The sequence below is a fragment of the Chelonia mydas genome, chromosome 4 (assembly GCF_015237465.2).
Source record: "Chelonia mydas isolate rCheMyd1 chromosome 4, rCheMyd1.pri.v2, whole genome shotgun sequence".
In the NCBI taxonomy this organism is placed as follows: domain Eukaryota; kingdom Metazoa; phylum Chordata; order Testudines; family Cheloniidae; genus Chelonia; species Chelonia mydas.
In genome coordinates this window covers 10,982,563-11,003,038 of record NC_057852.1, presented here as the reverse complement: position 1 = coordinate 11,003,038, position 20,476 = coordinate 10,982,563, and the positions used below count along the sequence as shown (strand labels likewise).

At 45.3% G+C, this 20,476-nt stretch overlaps 1 protein-coding gene across 1 annotated transcript; it reads left to right on the top strand.

The window, feature by feature from the left end:
* Positions 1-11,602: 11,602 nt before the first annotated feature.
* Positions 11,603-18,403, top strand: SMIM19 (small integral membrane protein 19). Its single transcript, XM_037896622.2, has 3 exons — positions 11,603-11,993; positions 14,797-14,921; positions 18,254-18,403. Exons 1-3 carry the CDS (start codon positions 11,800-11,802, stop codon positions 18,316-18,318), a joined length of 384 nt encoding a protein of 127 aa, XP_037752550.1. The 5' UTR covers positions 11,603-11,799; the 3' UTR covers positions 18,319-18,403.
* Positions 18,404-20,476: the final 2,073 nt, after the last annotated feature.

Sequence of the window (20,476 nt, the reverse complement as noted above, 5' to 3'; positions counted from 1 at the left end):
TGTTGCCTGCTATTCTACGTGGAAACACTAGGTGGCAGTGTGAAATCCCATTTAACTTCAATTGTGTGCAGTTGCACAGTGACTGAATAACTTGCACCTTAGGCCCTGGAGCCACCTAGCCCTTCATCCAGTAGTTCGTGCATAAACTGCCTCTTAATTCCTTGGCAGGGCTTATAATGTTCGGGTTAGTGGAATCCTTAATTACAGTGGGTGAGTAAATCACATGGGGCAGGTTTCAATGTGTAAATTACTTCATTGGGAAAACTTGTGGGATGAGTGTAAATGAAGCGGTTCCCCCTGGGAGCGGTGAACTCAGTACAGAATAGCCTATTGTCTTTGCTGTGTCACATTAACCCCTTTACTGTGTACCTCTGGGACAATGCACAGCCCATGGCATGGTGCAGTCCAACAGCCAGCAAGGACATATGGGGGTACCTAGTGAACATACAGCTGGATGGAGAAGCTGTGGAAAGTTGTACATACGCAGGATTTTGCTTTTTTGTAAGGAAGAGCCCCTGTGCTGCGCTGTGCTGTTAACACCTCAGCGGCAGGCTTTGCTTTTCATCCCTTCATGTGCAAATCTTCAAATAAGCTTAGAAGCCACCAGCACAGCTGCTAGAGCCTAGGGCGTGCCTTCCCCAATATGCCAGATATGGAGAATGTCCCTTTGGTGGAGAGCTCTTGGTCACTTGGGCAGACAAGAAAGTCCCAGTCTTCTCCTGGGCCAGGGAGCAGATCCACTCTGCCACCTTTAATCATTTGATCCAGGTCTATGTTGAATAGTCTCTCCATTCCCATCAAGGGGCGAGCTGCTATAGAAAATACCCAGGACATAGGTGAGAGTCACCTAGACAACCCCAGCTTGTGCCCCAGAGCTGCTGGCCATCTTGGATGAGACGTTCTCTGCCAGGACCCCATCTGCTGTGTTTGGGGTACAATTTATACCACAGTGCATGTGAGGAGAATGACTGGCAGGGCAGAGGGAAGGATTCTGAATGAACTACTGCCCCTTTCTGTCTCCATAGAAGCACCCAATGCCTATACAGTCTGTCTGGTTGGCAAAGTACGCAGAGCCAGGTTCCGACTGTCCGCAGGTTCATCTGTGTCCATGGTCTGATCGGGGGTATTTCCATTGACTGCAGAGGGCTTTGGAGCAGACTGTAGATAGACAATCTCTATAGCAACCAGCACATTTTTATTTTTATAGAAGCTAGAACAGCTGTTTCCATGTCCCATCAACTTTCACACAGAGTTGAATAAAAACTGAGAAAGCAAGGTAGGATATGGCCCCATTTCATTCACTGGAGGCATTTTGTTAGCTGAAGTAATTTTAAAGTCCATGTTCCTCTGCATTTAATGACACAATAACTATTAATCAGTATCAAAAGTTCACAGTATGAGAGGGGCACGTACTTAGTAGCTTGTATAGGCTGAGTTCATTGCACAGCCCAGGGGCGCCCTGCATCCCTCCCAATAAGCCCCCTCTGCTCCCCCTCTATTTCAGGGACTCCATGCAACTCCCCCCAGTCTCCCCTCTGCCAGCAACCTCTGTGTGCCCCCGTTCCCACCTTCCTCCATTCCGCCCTTTCCCAATGGTGGGCTCTGTCTAATTCCTCTTTCCCCCACAAGACAGTGGCACTGTGTGGCCCCCTTCTGCCATCTCCCCACACCAGGGCCTCCGTGTTCCCCCACACTCCACCAGCAGTTCTGTGTGCATGCCCATTCCCCCCAATACCCCTTCCCCATATGCTAGGAGGGGCTCTATCTTCCCCCCAGTTCTCCATCCCCCAATCTCCTCTCTACCAGGAGTTGCATGTCCCACCTTTCCCCGTCCCAAGCCAGGAGATGTGTGTATGGCCCCCTTTTCTGCATGTGCCCCGTCATTATTATTTCTTTTCTTCCTGACGGGAGACAAGTTATTCAGGGTTTCAGCATGTTAAACTGTATTGGGCAGATAGGCAGAGCTGAGGTAGGAGCATTATTAAACTGGAGAGTGTTAATGGGTACTATCAGCTGGTTATTGGATCTACAGACAATTGATGAAGTTGTTGTTCTGCTAAAGACATGCCAGGGGCTCCATGTCCCCCATTTCCCTCTTTGGTTTTCTGATTTTCCCCCAAATCAATAGGATTCTGCCTACTGATGCCTAGAACATTGCCTGATATTTTGGGATTGATTGGATGTGGCATTCAGTAGTAACCATATTACAGACAGAGAAATGCTGTCAAGTTGAGTGAAAGACCTCGCTAGTTCACCCAATAAACCAAACCACAGATTATCTCTATGAAACAGAGGCTGTGGTGTTTCCGAGGTACTATAATTATTACATGTTTGGCAGAATGCAATTATATACAGAATCTATCTTTGTGGCCGAAGTGTCTTACCAAGAGCTAAGAGTCCATGGGAACAAGAAAGCTTGAGGCAGAAACATCTCTTTACATTAAATAAAGCATACATTTGAGGTTTCCATCATAACAAATTATACGCTATGTGGGGCTTTTAACAAAAATGACTTTATGGTTTTATTCTAACTGAAATACCATATACTTGCAGTAACCACATGATTTTCAAAAAAAAAATCACTCTGTGTTCTGATGTCTATAACCCAGTATTATTCAGGATGAAATTGTGGGTATATTTACATTGCAGCGATGCTTATAAATGGTTCAGGGTTTCCCACAAGCAGTTTAGCTTCAGGTTACTCAAACTCAATAAGGAATTCAATGCACACAAGGGATCTTTGATATATTCTTCAAATTAAGTTTTATAGACTTTTGCCAAGATTTTCAAAAACAAGAGCTTAAAAAGTTAGACTCCAAAGTCCATATTTTGAACTCTTAAGAACTGGCTTTTCAAAACTGCAGAGCGTTCACTAGGTTTGCTGGTATAGCTCATTCCAGACCCTCAGAGCAAAATATTGGTAAAAGTCCATTTTTGCTGATATAACTGCGTCTATGCTAAGGGTTTTTGCCAACACAGCTAAATCACTTGGGGGATCCACACCAAGCCAATATAGCTATGCCAGCAAAAGTCTGAAGTGTAGACCTGACTCAACTCCCCCTGAAGTCAGCAAGAGTATTTCCATCCAAGTTAATGGGAGTTGGCTCTCATTTTTTAAAATATTGATCATAGAAATGTAGGGCTGGAAGAGACCTGGAGAAGTCATCTAATCCAGCTCCCAAAGCTGAGGCAGGGCCAAGGAAACCTCGGCCATCTCTGACAGGCGTTTGTCCAACCTATTCTTCAAAACCTCCAGTGATGGGGATTCCCCAACCTCCCTTGGAAGCCTGTTCCAGAGCTTAACTAGCCTTGTAGTTAGAAAGAGTTCCCTAATATCCAACCTCAATCTCCCTTGCTGCCAATTAAGCCCATTACTTCTCCCTCCCATCAGTTTACAGCATCTTCACCAGAAGCGCTACAGTAGCGCAGGTGCATTGGTGCAGCTGTGCTGCTGTAGTTGCTATAGTGTAGACATAGCCTGTGTCCTCACTGGGGCTGCACTCCCCAACATGTGTTAGTAGGACTTGTAGGGGCATATCCCATAGTGCTTTGTGCTACAGTAAACTGAGCTACTATGATTTTTTTCTAGTGAATTGTGGGAGAACTGGTCTATCCTAGGCACACAGGGGGAGTTATGGGAAGGCACTAGAGGAACATCAGCATCCTCACTGCAAAGTGGACTCGTTGTTATACCAATAAAATAAAAACCAGCAGGATCTTATTAAAGGGAAAAAGGCAAAATACCACATTTATTGTGACTACAGAAAGAATCATAGTAAGCAATTAGTTATAGCTATAACATTCCATTCAATCTCATATTTATTCACACATTCATTCATACAAACACACACACACAGGTTCTGCAAGGTTGTTATCATAGTTACCAGCCTTAGAGTTGCTCATGCCAAGCCACTGGCCAGGTGGTCTGGACATGAGGAGGGAGCAGGGCCTTGTCAGATGCTCATCTGATGCTCCTGGAAGTTGGTTTGCAGAATCAGACCCCAAAGTTCTCACTTTTTAGAGTCTATTTTTATAGGAATTTCTTCCTATGCCAGTCTATGGGAATTGCTTCATCATGCTGTTGCTGAATCAATCAGCAGATAGCACATTTCTGACGGCTCCGTGCTGCTAGATGTTATCTTGTTCTTTGGTTCTCCCATTCTTGAGGCTGTTGGGTGGATTCCAGTCTGCCCTCCGGGGGTCCTCTGGTTATTTCCACTTGACGCCTTCTTCAGCTGATGGACACTGGATTCTTAGGCTGGCACCTCCCTGATCATTCAGCTATTATCCACACCAAGCATCCATCCACATACATCCTCTATCTCTATTTTAATCACAATTGTTAATACAACAAAAGGGTGGGGAGTCTCTGGGTGCTGTTTCTGTTGTTAGAGTATTGCTTTGAGTCTCTCTCTCTGTGAATTGCTTTGAGAACAGACTCTGTCTTAGAATGTACTAACACAATTAGCAGCTTGCAAGTTTCACACATAGAGGGAGAGAAACAGTACCAAAAACCAAGAGACCTCTTAATTAGTAATACCCTGGAATTTAAACTATGGGGAATCAAACTCATTTGTGATTTTAATACAGAACTTCTTTAATATGATCCAACATCGTTACCATCCTGAATGAAAGTACCCAGGCTCTAATCCACCCCCTACCTGGGCCAGTTAGCCCAGGCTGAAAGCACCACCACATGCAGATGAGAGGATTTTGTGTGTGGATGGTGGGGTGGGCAACAGCCGAGCAGGAGCTCTGGTTAACTCCGTGGTGAAGACAGGCTCAGTAAGATCTACAGATAGAAAGTACTATATAAGAGCAAGGGTTGTGTGTTTTGGTTTTAAATGTGAATTAAATCTGTTCAGCTGTGCCTGCTTCAGAGCTGTGCATGAATGAAAAATGACATCTCCCCCTATTGAAAATGGTTTGGCCTTGCAGCATGGTGCTGTGCTTCAAGGCAAAGTATTGGGTTGTCACATTGTATTCTCCAACAGTCATAACTTTGCACAGTAGAAATGTTTTGTCTTTTTCTGCAAACAAGGTTATTGTACTGAGAACATGATCAATTTAAATGTTATTACTTGTGTGACAGATATGGCAATTTCCTACAATATCGTTAAAAGACCGTATCATATTAAGTCTGTGTCTTATGGGCCAGGAATTGCTTGCAGCCTCTTTAGGGGGAAGATGTGAAACCTGGAAGTTCAAAAGACTACACTGAAAATGTGCCAGACAGGTGTAGACTTCTGGTGCAATAAGTGTTAAGTGGATTTCCTGGGGAATCCCGAGGGTGATCTTAATGCAAATTCCCCAACTCCAATTATGCAAAACCTTAGCCTTTTCAAGTTCTGAGGAGAGGATTATTATTTGCTGATTACTTCTTACAGGAGGCCCAAGCTGTATAAAGAAACAGCTGATCTGCCTAGTCTCTCTTCTGGTCATGGATGTAAAACGGATGAACTTGTAACCACAGGGAAAGCCCAGTTTTGGGTTTTGAAGGACTAAAACTTAGGCTAAAGTTGGAGGTGACCTCTGGTATGCTTTTTTAGCATGTGTGTAGGTTCTAATGTTTTCTCTGTAATAATTTTATCTTAATAAATATGCTTGCTTAGAAAGGGCTGTGTGGGAATTTATAACTGTGTGCAGTACACTTGGTCATAGCCCTTGGAAAGAAAGCAAAGCCCAGGCCCTGGCCTTTTTAGGCAGTCTGGCTTGCTGGGGATACCACAGTGTAAAGCCAGGTACTGACAGGGAGAGCCACATGAATGTTGATGCATGCCTCCCAAAAGTCTTACTAAAATCAAAGTATATCATATCTAGTGCTTCCCACCCATCCACTAGGTCAGTAACCCTATAGAAGGAAATTAAGGTGGTTTGGCTTGATTTGTTCTTGACAAATTCATGCTGACTATTCCTTATAACCCTACTATCCTCCAGCTGCTTATAAATTGATTAACAATTTGCTCCAGTATCTTTCCAGATATTAAAGTTAGGCAGACTCATCTATAATATGTCTGTTAATATGGCTAAATTAAACGTATACCTCTGGAAACAAAGACTGCAGGCCATACTTACAGGATGGCGGACTCTATCCTGGGAAGCAATGACTCTAAAAGAGGTTTGGGGGTTATAGTGGATAATCAGTTGTACATGAGCTCCGGGTGTGACACTGTAGCCAAGAGCTAATGCAATCGTAGAATGCCTAAACAGGGGAGTCTCGAGTAGGAGTAGATAGATTACTTTACCTCTGTATTTTGCAAGGGTGTGACTGCTGCTGGAACACTGTTTCCAGTTCTGGTACCCACAATTCAAGAAGGATGCACATAAATTGGAGAGGGTTCAGAGAAGAGCCATGAGAATAATTAAAGAATTAGAAAATATTTCTTATAGCGACAGACTCAAGGAGCTCAATCTATTTATCTTAACAAAGAGAAGGTTGGGGGTGACTTGATTACTATCTACACAGGGAATAAATACTTAATAATGGGCTCTTCAGTCTAGCAGAGAAAGGTCTAACCAGATCAAATGGCTACAAGTTAAAGCTAGACAAATTCAGATTGAAAATAAGGTGTACATTTTTAACAGTGAGGGTAATTACTGGAACAATTTACCAATGCGTGTGTTAGATTCTCCCTAACTGACAATTTTTAAATCAAGATTGGATTATTTTTCTAAAAGATGTGCTCTAGAAATTATTTTGTGACAGTTCCATGGCCTGTGTTAAACAGGAAGTCAGACGAGATCTGAGATTCTCAATCTGTGGTCCGCAAGCTCTATTCAGGTGGTCCGTGGATAGTTCCCTCTAAGGTGCGCGTCTGGGCGGCCGCAAACAAGAGAATGAAGGGCCACCCACATAATTAGGTGCCTGGACCCTGGAGAAGATGCACATGTAAGGTGAGGTGGTGGCCTTGGGGGGGAAGAGGGGGTACGTGGGAGGGGGCAGTGGGGTGAGAAGAGGGGGTGGCGGGAATTTGGGACGTGCAGGGCTGTGGTGGCCAGAGAAAAAGGTGACTTTCCCCAGCTCAGGGGCTGCTGTGGCGGGGGAGAGACCCCCCTCCTTCCCAGCCCCAGCTCGGGGGCTGCCATGGTGGGGGAGAGGGCACATCCATCACATTAGAAAGGTAAGACTACTGATATTAAAAGATGAGTTGTGTGCTTTTATTTGTAGAACAAAAAAAGTTAATTAAGTATTTTTATATATAGCGCTTTTATCCAAAGCGCTTTACAATAGTTAGTTAACAGTACAAACAACATTTGGAAAGATCATTAAGTGGTCTGCTGAGACCCTCAGCAATTTTCAAGCGGTCCATGGAAAAAAAAAGTTTGAGAACCACTGGACTAGGTGATCATAGAAGATTAGGGTTGGAAGAGACCTCAGGAGATCATCTAGTCCAACCCCCTGCTCAAAGCAGGACCAACCCCAACTAAATCATCCCAGCCAGGGCTTTGTCAAGCTGAGCCTTAAAAACCTCTAAGGAAGGAGATTCCACCACTTCCCTAGGTAACCTGTTCCAGTGCTTCACCACCCTCCTAGTGAAATCGTGCTTCCTGATATGCAACCTAGACCTCCCTCACTGCAACTTGAAACCATTGCTCCTTGTTCTGTCATCTGCCACCACTGAGAACAGCCGAGCTCCATCCCCTTTGGAACCCCCCTTCAGGTACTGAAGGCTGCTATCAAATCCCCCCCCATTCTTCTCTTCTGCGGACTAAACAAGCCTAGCTCCCTCAGCCTCTCCTCGTAAGTCATGTGCCCCAGCCCGCTCACCATTTCTGTTGCCCTCCGCTGGACTCTCTCCAACTTGTCCACATCCCTTCTGTAGTGGGGGGCCCAAAACTGGATGCAATACTCCAGATGCGGCCTCACCAATGCCGAATAGAGGGGAATAATCACTTCCCTTGATCTGCTGGCTACTAATGCAGCCTAATATGCCGTTAGCCTTCTTGGCAACAAGGGCACATTGCTGACTCATATCCAGCTTCTCATCCACTGTAATCACAATGGTTCCTTCTTCTCTTGAATCTATACTGAGGGAACTCTCTGCGTCAGCTAAGCTAGCTTTGAAGTCTCTTCACAGCAGCTGAGCTGCTATAAAGAAGCTGCAGCAGGCCCCAGACTCAGGGCCTACATTTCCAAAACCCCTATGGGGAAAGCCCTGTGGGGGTGGGGGGAGAACAACAGCTCCCATATGGCAGGTTCCATGTTGTCTTACTGAAGGAGAGTTGCCACATGCTGCAGGTCTGGGAAGAAGGCTTTCTGAGGATAGGCCTACACCGTAAAGGAAAACCCGCAGGTCTACGGTCCCAGAGCTCAGACTCCAGCCCCTTTCCTGCCACCAAAAGCAACATATAATGCTACTAATCACAAAACTCTGTGTGTGTGTGTGTGTGTGTGTGTGTGTGTGTGTGTGTGCGAGAGAGAGAGAAGGGGGAGACAGAAACCTGCTTTTTTGGCTGCAGGAGGGGTGTAGAAACAGGCCCTTAAAGATAATTAGTGTTACATTTAATTAATTCAAACCCCAAAAACAGTACATTGAGAAGCAGTGTAGACCAGTGGCTAGGGTACAGGACTGGGAGTCAAGTCAAGAGACCTGAGTAATATTTCCAGCTCTGCCACTGACCTCTTGTGTAACCTCAGGTCAGTCACTTCACCTCTCTGCGCTTGTTTCACCTCCCACCTTTGTCTTGTCTATTTAGACTGTAAAGGCCAGATCCTCAGAGGAAATCAATGGGACAGGCACCTAAAACTCTTTGTGGCAGGGACTGTCTCTTACCATGTGTTTGTCAATACCCAGCACAATGGAGCCCCGATCTCAATGAGGGCCTATAGGAATTAGTGAAACACAAATGACAAAAACAAAATCGAGGGAACAAAAATTGTTCTTTTTATTCCTTATATCTCCCTTTACAGATCACAAGGACCTTGTCTTGGCAAGCTATCGTAAGCCAGTTAGCAAGAGATTTCAACAAGTTGGTAAAAAGAAAACAAGACCCCCTAGAACACTGCAATTCAGTGAGAAACTGTTTAAATTTCCTGTGAATCAGTGTTTAACTGTTTTAAATAAAGTTTGCGAGATGATAAACTCCCCTTAGTAGTTTACCCAGCAGTCTAACTGGATGCTATGATGCTTTAATGAAATGTAATTATGCCTAACTGGTGTTCTTTAGCTCTTGTTCCCCATGCTGTGTGGGCAACATCACTCTTCCCAGGAAGCAGATACCAGCCTCTATTTCTTTGGTATATAGCAAGCTTTATAATTTTTATTCTGAGATGTGTTAGTTTTAACTTGTCTCAGGTTCATAGCCTACTGATTCAGTAGAAACATTTTGAAACAGGCAGTGGAGGCAGAGGGAGTCTTAACTTTTCACTGAAAAGTAAGCATGTGCTTACTTAAGATGAACTTAAGTCCATGCTTAAGTGTTTTCCAGAATGTGGTCCTGGGTGGAGACAATGCCATAATCATCCATGTCTTTGTCAGCTCCAGGCTGGATTACTGCCATGTATCCTACTTGGTGCAAAATGTAGCAGCCCTCTGATAGCCTGATCTTGTGCCCACTGAAGTCAACGGCAAGGCTTCCACTGAGTTTAATCGAGCAGGCTCAGACAGTGGCTTAGTTGTGCTTTATGGCAGGACCATATTACCTCAGTGCTCCCTGTTTTCTAATTCACTTCCACTTCTAGCTTAGAGAATGAAAGCCATTTAAGTGTTGGAGTTTGGGGAGCTTTCACTCTTAGTGTTTTACTCAGGCAACTGAGAGTGAGATGTTCGTACTAGTAAACTGGGATGTTCGTACTAGTAAATCTGAGCTGTGTACACTTGCCTGTTCTTGGCGGAGGGCATCTGGCTCCAGAACCTGCTTGGTCTGATACAGCACAGGTTAGTTGACTTTCCAGGAATGTTAGTGCCTTTCTGGTCAGGCAGGCTTTTTCCAAATGGATGGGTTGAGAGCACTTTGGCTGTCTTGCTCTGCCATGAGCCTGGGCTGCATTTCACCTAGTTACTCCTATATTGAACCCAAGAGCCTGTGTTTAGCTAAAGTCTTTCTAGAAGATATGCATCAAGACTTGACTTGAAGATCTAGAGATCTACTACATCCAGTGGTTAATCACTCTCACTGTTAACAATTTCTGCTTTATTTTTAATTTGAATTTGTCTTGCTTCTGCTTTCAGCCATTGTTTCTTGTTCTGCCTTTCTCTACTAGATTAAAGAGCCCCTTTGTACCTAGTATTTTCTCCCTATGAAGATACTTATACACTGTAATTAAATCACCTGTCAGTCTTTTTAATAAGCTAAACAGATTTGGTTCTTTAAGTCTCTTACTGTAAGGCATGTTCTCCAGTTCCCAAATAATTTGTATGGCTCTTTTCTGCACTCTCTCCAATTTTTCAACAGCCTTTTTAAAATGTGCACACCGGCACTGAACATATTTCAGTATCTGGCTCACCAATGCTGTATACGTAAGTAAAAGCTCCTCCCTACTCCCCATTTATACATTAGCTGTTTTTGCCACAGCATTGTACTGGGAGCTCATGTTGTTGCTTGTCCAGTATGACCCCTAATTTTTGTAGAATCACTGTTTTCCAGAGTTTAGTCTTCCATTTTGCAAGTAAGACCTTGTATTTGGTTGCATTAAAATATATCTCTGTATAATTGCCCTATCCTCATCATATTTTACCATTCCACCAATCTGTGTCATCTGCAAATATTATTAGCGGTGATTTTATATTTATTTCCAGATAATTGATACAACTGTTGCATAGTCAGTCCTAGAACCAATGGAACCACTCTAGAAACACACCCATTCAATGGTGATTCTCCACCGACTACTTTTTGAAATCGGTCAGTTAGTTCTTAACCCATGTCACATGTGCTTTCTTGTTGCTGTATAGTTCTAATTTTAATGAGAATGCCATGCAGTACTCAGTCAAATGCCTTACAGAAGTTTAAATAGTTTATGTCTATGCATTTACCTTTATCTATATCAACCAAACTTATAATCTCATGAAAGAATAAAGAAAAGGAGTACTTGTGGCACCTTAGAGAACTAACCAATTTATTTGAGCATAAGCTTTCGTGAGCTACAGCTCACTTCATCGGATGCCTGCTCAAAGCTTATGCTCAAATAAATTGGTTAGTCTCTAAGGTGCCACAAGTCCTCCTTTTCTTTTTGCGAATACAGACTAACACGGCTGTTACTCTGAAACATGAAAGAATGAGATTCCTCTTGGTTTTTTACACAACACCCTAACTGTATGGCTATTATGTTTCAATGAAATATAATTATGCCTAACTGCCGAGTATTCTTTCACTCCTTTCCCATGCTCTGTGGTGGAGCTGTTCACTCCCATGCTGCAAAGGCCAATTTTTTTTTTTTTTTTTTTTGGTTAATAAGGATTGGGTTTGTAATCTGTATTCTGACACAGCGAAGTCTGCTGCGTCTGACACTCGCCTGGAGCGACGTTCTTGCTGAGTCGTGGTTTCTGGAGCTGGAGGCCTGGGCTAATCATACAAGCGTTAAGCAGGAAGGACCTTAAGAAATCATCTAACCCAGCCCCCTCCCCCCATGCTGAGGCGGGACGAGCTACCCCTGGAGCATCCTTCACAGGCGTTTCTCCGACAGTACCTGTTCTTCAAAACCGCTCCCGGGGGCGCCGCGCTCCCAAGGGCTGAGATCCTCAAAGGCGGGCAGTCTCCTGGCGTCCATGACAGGCAGGAGCCCCGCCCCCCCGGCTAGCCCCGCCCCCCGGAAGTGATGGCTGAACCCGTGCGCTCACTGCCGGTGGGTCCCCGGCTTGCATGGCCGGGCCGTGGGGAACGCGGGTGGCCCTGGCCGGGCGCCCTATGGCGGCGGTAGGAGCCGGAGCCGGAGCCGGTGCCATGAGCGACAGCGACGCCCTCGACTACTCGGTGCACGAGGCCTGGAACGAGGCCACCAACGTCTACCTGCTGGTGGTGCTGGCCAGCCTGGCGCTGCTGGTCTACGCCCGCCGGTGAGGGGACCCCTGCCCGGCCTCCGCCCTGGGCCCGGCTCGCACGGGGCGGCCCCAGGGTCCCGAGCCGCCAGGGCTGCGGTCCGAGCGACCGCCCGCACAGCGCACTGCCCCGGGGAGGCGCGGCCTGCCCTGCCTGCCTGCCCTGCTCAGCTGGGCCTGTCCGCTGAGGGAGCCACGGCGGGGGGGGCGGGCGGGCTGCACCCAGGCACCTGGTCCTCCTGGGGGGTTTCTGTGCCCCGCCCCCAAAATTAAAAATTCTCCACAACGTATTTTAAAATTCTGCATATTTTATTTGTCAAACATCCTGTCTCACGCTAGTTTTAATTAGTTGGGTAATGTATTTCCAAATACCTGTCTGCAAGTATGTTATGCAAAAATGCAGACAAAAAATAAAAAAAAGATTCAGGAAATGGTTGCTTGACAAATAGATTCCTGCCTAGGCATATTAATACAGAACTTTCAGCAATAGTCCATGTAGACTACAATAGGGAAATTTATTTCCTGCACCCCTCAGAAGGAGTGCAAAGTCTTTGGGGAGCCATGGTAATGGAGGAGCTCAGGGACAGGAAAGGAGGCTGGGAGTAAACCTGTAGAGTTGTTGGATGTGGGTGGGAGAAGTATTGAACAGTTTTTTTAAGAGAGGGAAAGACTGTTGGGGAGCATCCACCAGGTAGACTCTGGCTGACCCCCTAGCCTCTCCCATTCAGTCATGCATACGTGCCCCTTTCCCTGTGTGTCCCTGCAGCCCTCCTCCCTTGCAGCCACTAGCTCAATGCTCTCCCCTCACTAGCTTCTGTATCCGTGCCTCAGTCTGTCTTCCCCCCTCTAGCCCTTCTGAACCTGCGTTCGCTGTAGACTCTCAAAGGCTGCAAGGGCCATGCAGGCAGGCTGGGAGAGGCGGCCCTACCCCAGCCCAGCCCCACCGGAGCTGCTGTGGAGAAGAGCCCTGGCCCAGGCCCGCGGGAGCTGCTGGGGAGAGGCACCCTTCACCTGGTCCCGAGCTCCTGCGGTGAGAGAGGGCTGGGGGGAGTCCTCTCTCCCCACTGCAGCCCTGGGGCTCTCTGCACCCCAAATCCCTCATCTCTGGCCCCACCCTAGTGCCTGCACCCCAACCCTCTGTTCCAGCCCTGAGCCGCCTCCTGCACCCCCAGCCAGTGCTCCCTCTCTCCCGCATCCCAACCCTCTGCCCCATCACTTCCATACTGGTACACACAACAAAATTCATTCCGCACACAGATGTACAAAATTAGAGGGAACACTGTTCAGAACCCCATTCTGTGATCCTCGAGCAGCTCCCTGTGCCCTGCTCTGTCCCTCCCTGCCTCCTCACTTGGACCTGCTGTGGGGAATGCAGCCCCTCCAGCTGGCTGCCCTCTGTTCTGGCACCACAGCGGCCCCTGGTGGGTGAAAGGCATAACTTCAGCGCCTGTCCAGCAGAATCTATATTCTGTGGAGAAAAAAATAATCCGTGGGACCATGAATTCTGTGAGTGTGCAGTGGTGCAGAATTCCCCCAAGAGTAACATGGATCCAGCAGAGCCACTGGCTCCCTTAAATTAATACTCTGGATCCCATACGCTCCTCCTGCTCCTCCAGTTCCTTGCTGTGGCACTCCCTTGTTCCTAGCATGATTTCCATCCTGGGCAGCAGGTTACATCATTGTCAGTGTAATCTGTGACATAGCAGCAATAACACCTTGCTAAAGGTGACTCTCCGCCATATAGCAGCAGAGGTGCTAACATGGCTTCCCTGGATGCTGTGAACAAGACTTCAATGGAAACGATAGGGAGGGTCTAGAAGATCCCAAGAAGAAACAGATGTGTCAGTAGAATTGAGGTTTAGGGAGGGCAGTTTTTCTTTCTTATGTCTTGAGGCCTGTGTTTTAGTTTGATGCTTTTTGGTACTTTAGTAAAGAGAATTAGTGTGCTGGCTTAGTACAGTCTTTGTAACCTGTGAGAGCCAGCTGTTGGAGAGGGGAGACAAATTGGTCTCCTGCCACTCATCTACTTGCCCAGCACTGTTAAGTCTAATTGATGTAGTGATTTAGTGTACAGCAGTGGGAGTTATCACTAATGACCTCTTATTTAAAATCTCATCTACCATCCCTCTCTGTTTCTGAATATTTCAGCTGGAGAATAGGGGAGAAGATAGGGCATAATTTATCATCTTTTATATTATTCTTGCTTCAGTGTGATTAATGCCTGTGCTTCTCTCTCATGGCATCAGTGGATCAAAATACTCCAGACGAGTGTGTTGGAAGTTGAGTATTTATTTAAGAGTAACAGTGTTCTGCTAGCTTCAGTGGTTTGTGTGACTTCCCATTCCTTTATCTGATGCAGGTAGGACTGGAGTTTGCGCTAGCATTTGGCTGAATTATGCATAGGGCAGAAACAGAGAAGGGACACAGTGGTAAAGGGAAAGGGGCAAGAGCGGTACTGAAAAGGGAGAGTGGGGAAGGGATAGAGCATGGACAAAGAGGAAGATGATGAGGGATTTCATCCAGAAGCAGCACGATTGGTGAGGTAGGGACAAAACCTCCTGTAGCAAAGGGGAGGGGTGTTATGGAGCAAAGCAGCAATGAGCGTTCTCCTGGGAACGGCTATTGATTCGCTTTTAATAGCACCTGCCATCCTTCTTAGGATACTCTTCAATGAGAAAAAGTGTGTTACTTCAATTAAAATATGTGCTCAAGGTAGTCTTTTAATACTTAGCTTCTAAATAAAGACCCTGGAAGATACTCTTTTTGAAATACTTGAAAATATTGTGTTGCAGGTTATTTATTATTCCTTTCTATATTTTAGGAATAAAAGGAAGATCATGCGAATATTCACAGTGCCTCCTACAGCAGAGGCACCATCAGAGCCAAACTTCTATGACAATATGAAAAAAATCCGCTTAAGACAACAATTAGAGATGTATTCTATCGGTAAGATCATGCTCTGTCCTCTGAGATGTTCAGATTCCTGAACAATCAAAGAAAGATGCATGTTTTAAAATAGAGTAAGTGTTTGGACACTATAGCCGTTTGTAGAACAAAACCCAGAATCTTACACTGAGGGCGTTCTGAGCTATTTGGTGCAAGGTTCTACGTTGTCAGAAACTAACAATTATGGAAAATGTAAGGGCCTAGTTCTGTCTTCACACGTGTAACTCTCATGTAAGGCTCTCACCCTGAAGTATGGTAACTTCAGTGGGCCTCTATGCGAATTCACCATGTGCAGCACGTTGCAGAATCAGGCCCCTCCTGTATGGGTATTTTAGTTGTCAACAATGAATCTAATATGACAAGTAGAAATAGCTCTTAAGGCAAGAAGGGACGATTATGATCATCTAGTCTGATCTCCAAATACTAATGTTCAGCAGAAGTATTTATAACTGCAAAGAGCTCAAGGTGTGATTTTCATAGGCTCTCAGCATTGGCCTAACTTTGCTTCCATGGAAGATTTATTATTGTATGTGTATTATTTATGTGTAGCAACAGTTCCCAATTCTTTATTACAATACCAACTGTATCTGTTCAAATGGCACAAGCCGGGTGGGATCTGGCCGTAAATGGTCATCAGGGAATTTCCCTGGTGTTGGGCAACTCTTCATTGGTATGTAGCTGTCAGAGCTGCACTAGCCACCCCCACATTGGCTTAGGAGGTAGTGTGGCAGAGCAGAGCTCCAAGTGGCTGCTCTAACTGACACTTGACACATTTCAGGCACACCCTCAGAATCTGAGCCTCAACAAGCTCCCCCACCCCAATGAGCAATAACTATACACAGTGGTGGAAGGGTAGACGATGAAGAAAAATCTAGTGCTTTTGAGTCCTGGTGTTTAAAAGGTGGTTTCAATTCTAAAATCAGGCCACCATCTCATCTATGAATGAGCAAGGAAGGACAGGATCACATCTCCCATATTCTACTGCCCTTTTGGTGTGGGAATTTTTAGTGTCCCACAAACTAAAAACATAAGAATGGCCATACTAGGTCAGACCAATGGCCCATCTAGCTCAGTATCCTGTCTTCTGACAGTGGCCAATACCAGATGCTTCAGAGGAAATGAACAGACTAGGGCAGTTATTGAGCGATCCATCCCGTGTCATTCAGTCCCAGCTTCTGGCGGTTAGAGGCTTAGGGCACCCAAAGTATATGGTTGCAGCCCTGATCATCTTGGCTAATGGCCATTGATGGGCCTATGTATCCTGAGTTACTTTCTTGGTAAGGAACAGCATGATTGCAGACTGGCTGAATTGATCTTTGTGGTGAACTCACTCACTGATCGATGGTTCCTAAATTGAGTGGGTGGGTCAGTATCCGTCATGTTCTCTGGTTAATGGGTTCCTATGCTCCTCTGAGCACTTACCTTTTAGAAGTTCTTGTTTTATGGGGAAAAGATTCTATTTCTAGAAAACTCTTCAGCACTTTCTGGTGGTGGTATACCTTTACTTACATACTGTAGGGTTGATACTGCTACCCCTCCACCCCCCCCCCCCCACTTAGCTGGAGAATGATGGGATATTTCCATAGTAGATGTGGGGTATTTATCATGATGGTTCTGGGAGCGGTTTATGTACCCCAAATTGGTGCTGGAAAACTGCAATTGCTGCGTTAATTTTTGTTCATTGATCCTTTGGGTGCTATTTTTCTCTTTCTGTGGAGACCTCTTTGAACTTTGTAGCCTCCAAGAGGGGGATTATTTTACAACTGGCGCGACAGGTGGGGTGGGTGGAATTATTTTCATAAGGTACAAGTTGTAATAGATCCTTGTCACCTTCCAGCTGCTTTCCCTGCAGAGTTGGAGATATGTTTGATATGTTGATACTCCAAACTTCCATGGCAGCTAGAAGCATCAGGGAGCCCACTACACTGGGAGCTAGCATCCTTCAAAATTCTTCAGGTATGGGAGTTTTCAGCTGGTTTTAGACTGGAAGCGCAAAACCAAAGTGTGTGCATCTATTACAGTTTATACCTTCTGAAAAGGCTTGTTAGAAGAAAGTAAGTATTTTTAGGTTCTTCTCACCCTATAGCGCTTATGCATTAATTTTTATATTACCATCTACAATAATAAAATATACCATATGTGTGCAAGAGTATAGCTAGAGTTGCTTGGGGGAACCATAACTTTGCATTGTTTCCTTATAACTTCTAAGTATATATAAATTGGCAGCATAGGTTTTGCCAGGACTGTCTTGGTGGGTCAATGGCAGTAAGTCTGAGCAATGTAATCACAGGAGGTGGCCCCTGAAAGGCGTATCCATTGGGATAGTCACTGGGGAGAAATTTGACTAAAGGTATTGAGCTGTTATGGATCTGCACTGACCTACTGGAGAAGTTCAGAAGCAGCCTTCATCCTGCATTCTGCTGATGGTAGCTTCTGCTTTCAAATCACTGCCCAATAATGCCACTTCTGCTCACTGGCAAATGGATACCTCAACAGACTGGAATAGATAGTTTCTCACCACTATGAGTTTTGCTAGTATTTTCATTGCTTTTGAAGATATAGAGGTAATTGTTCAGAAAAACTTAGGGAGATCCTCTCCCCTTTCTGTTCACGTTTCTGACTGAAAGATTTCAGGATGTATCCCAGATGTTTCCCTTCCCATCTAGGGTGACAACTCTCCTTTCCATCTCCCCTGTCTTTCATTAGGATATCTTAAGTCTGGGTTTCCAGAACATGTGAGCTGGATTGAGTGCCCAACTCTCCCACGCCTTCTGAAGTTATGGGCTGTCTTTATAGTTTATCTCAGGCTGAGATACTTTGCTTCATGGTCACAATTGGCATATTAGAAATGGCTTAAATCAAGTTTATTACCCAGGTAGTTTCCACTGGGTAATAAACTTGGCCAATCCTTTTTTTCTTAGTAGTCTCTAGAGCTTTTTAGTCACAGAGAGCGGGACTATATTCTAAATAGTTAGAATCTGTTACAAGTTGTAACAGATTCATTCATGCCCACACAACCTTCCCAGCAGTGTTGTGTATATATATTTGCATCCTTTACTGTTGTCTTCAATTCAGAAATAACAAATGATGGCATTAAGGATTGTTCTACTTAAACTGACGGGGTGTAACGTAACATCTGATTTTTGTTGAGTAGTTACTGCCTCCAAATTTAATGAATTGGAAATTTTGTGAAATCAGTAGTTTTCCTTCAATGAAATGTTTATTTAAATTACAGACCAAGAATGGTCTTCTACCAGAGCTACTCTTTCTATTACCATGCCTTTATAGAGTATAAGGGATAACAATTTAATTATGTTTTAACTCTTTTCCAGCAAGGAAGTATGACCAGCAGCCGCCACAGAAACAGACTGACAGTATACAGCTCTCAATGGAATGAAGTCTTAAATTGTGGGAATTCAAGCAATTTTCACAGTGCTGATAATGACAGTCATTTTCAAAGGAACTTTAATGGCATATGTGTTTTAAAAAAATTCTCTCCTATAAATATATTTCTTGGAAACTTTTCTTTGGATCTGTTTAGGTACTTACTGAACATCTGCTGATTCTTTAAAGATGAAAGCACCTAATACGTTCCAGTCTTGCTCAAAGAAACACTTGAGGGAAGATGGCTGTAGTCCATAATAAAGAGATGTTCAGCATGTTCCAGTGGTTTCCACTGTTGCCAATACTTCGGTGATCAGCTCCTTTGCTGAACAGGGGTATTTTTGCAACATGGCAATAGAGGACATTGGGCTTATTGGGTAAGTTTCTACTGTCTGTCTCCTCTGATGATGATTTCTTAGGGGAGCGCATGGAAAAGTCAGGCAGTTACTATGTGCCTGAACATTGCCAAGTTTTATGTCTCATTTGAACACCACTGGCTTCTGCTGTCAGGGAACACAGAACAGAACATTTACAATACATGCAATTGTGCTGCTGTAAATTCACAGCTGTAGTGAATAGCTCTTGAGAGCCAGAATTGTATATCATTGGCCTTATTGGAGAGAAAAAGTGAAATTTTCATCTGTACAGCGAGCATAATTATAGTACTGTACCTTCCATGTTGAAGCTTTAATGAAAGCTCAGATCAGGAGGATAGTACATAAGTCTTGTTTGCTAAAGAACTGTATATTGTAATGCTGTAGCAAAGATTATTAAAATAGAGAGGAACCCAATAAACCAGCTAACTGAGGACTCCCCCTGGCTAGCTGGAGCACTTATTGCCTGTTCTTTTCATTCCCTCTGGAGTATCATAGAGTATCATAGAATATCAGGGTTGGAAGGGACCTCAGGAGGTCATCTAGTCCAACCCCCCGCTTAAAGCAGGACCAGTCCCCAATTTTTTTTTTTGCCCCAGATCCCTAAATGGCCCCCTCAAGGATTGAACTCACAACCCTTGGTTTAGTAGGCCAATGCTCAAACCACTGAGCTATCCCTCCCCCCTAAGCACCTGGCATTGGTCAGTGTTGGAAGATGGACCATTGGTCTGATCCAGTATGGCCGTTCTTATGTCCTCCCCCAGTCCCAGGGGCAATTATCAGCCAGTGCAGACTGGTGAGTTTTTGGTCTCTTAGAATCAGATTAGGACAGAAAATCTGACTTGTATCCTTTAAAATACGGTAGTAGAGCTGTATAAACTATAATCTATGCAGATGGAGAAATAATACATAGGGAGCGATAGAGGAAGGAAATGCTGATTCTGACAGGAAAAATGCAGCCTAACACATCTGTAGAATAATATTCAGTGGGAGGGGAAGTTAAACTTGTAAACATGTAGGATATCAGAGAAATTAGAGATTGAAGAAACCTATTAGGTTATTTATGTCTGTCCTTCTGCTAGTGAAGGATTGTATTTATACTAAAGTTTCTACTTGTAAATTTCAAGTGGTGGATCTTCCATTGGAAGATTAGACAATAATAATAGATCTCATGTTGGGAAGTTTCTCCTAATTTTCAGCCTTAATTTCCCCTTCTTAAAGTACTCCTGGATATGTGAAATACTGTTTTTTGTATTGTCTTTTAATTGGTTTACTGGCATTTAATAGTAAAATACATATTGAACGGAAGTTGACTGACGAGCTTTTCTGGGAAATTTTCTCGGCTACAATGGGCTTTGGGGGACACAAGCCTGGAGTTGGCAGCCCCCGAGTTACGCTTACTTGCCCCGCAGCGAGCCGGGTAGATCTCCTCGATCCTGGCGGCGGCGGCGGGGTGGATGAGTGAAGACCGAACTCCCTGCCCTTGCCGGGCCAGACCTTCACCGCCGAAGCCGGGAGCGCAGCGGGGTGTCCTGCGGTGACACCTTGCAGCGAGGTGGGCAGCGGGCGGGCTCGGGGCCTGGGGCGACGCTCCGTGACGGGGCTGCGGCCGGGGCCGGCCTGCCGGGGGCGAGAGGGGTCAGTCCGAGTTTCCTCATGCGGAGCCGGGGAGGGCGGGAAGGAAACGGCCCCGCGGGAGGCAGCGGCCCCCTCAGGCCCCTGCGGCGCGCCCTGGCCGCCCCGGCACCCCTAGCAGACGCGCGCGCTCCTCGGCCGGCGGCCCCCCCGCCCCGAAGT

Bases quoted from the DNA above. Each gene is read 5' to 3' on its own strand.
- SMIM19 (XM_037896622.2), top strand. From the start codon at position 11,800: ATGGCCGGGCCGTGGGGAACGCGGGTGGCCCTGGCCGGGCGCCCTATG. The intron at 11,994-14,796 runs GTGAGGGGACCC...TCTATATTTTAG, and splicing joins CTGCTGGTCTACGCCCGCCG to GAATAAAAGGAAGATCATGC. The intron at 14,922-18,253 runs GTAAGATCATGC...ACTCTTTTCCAG, and splicing joins ATTAGAGATGTATTCTATCG to CAAGGAAGTATGACCAGCAG.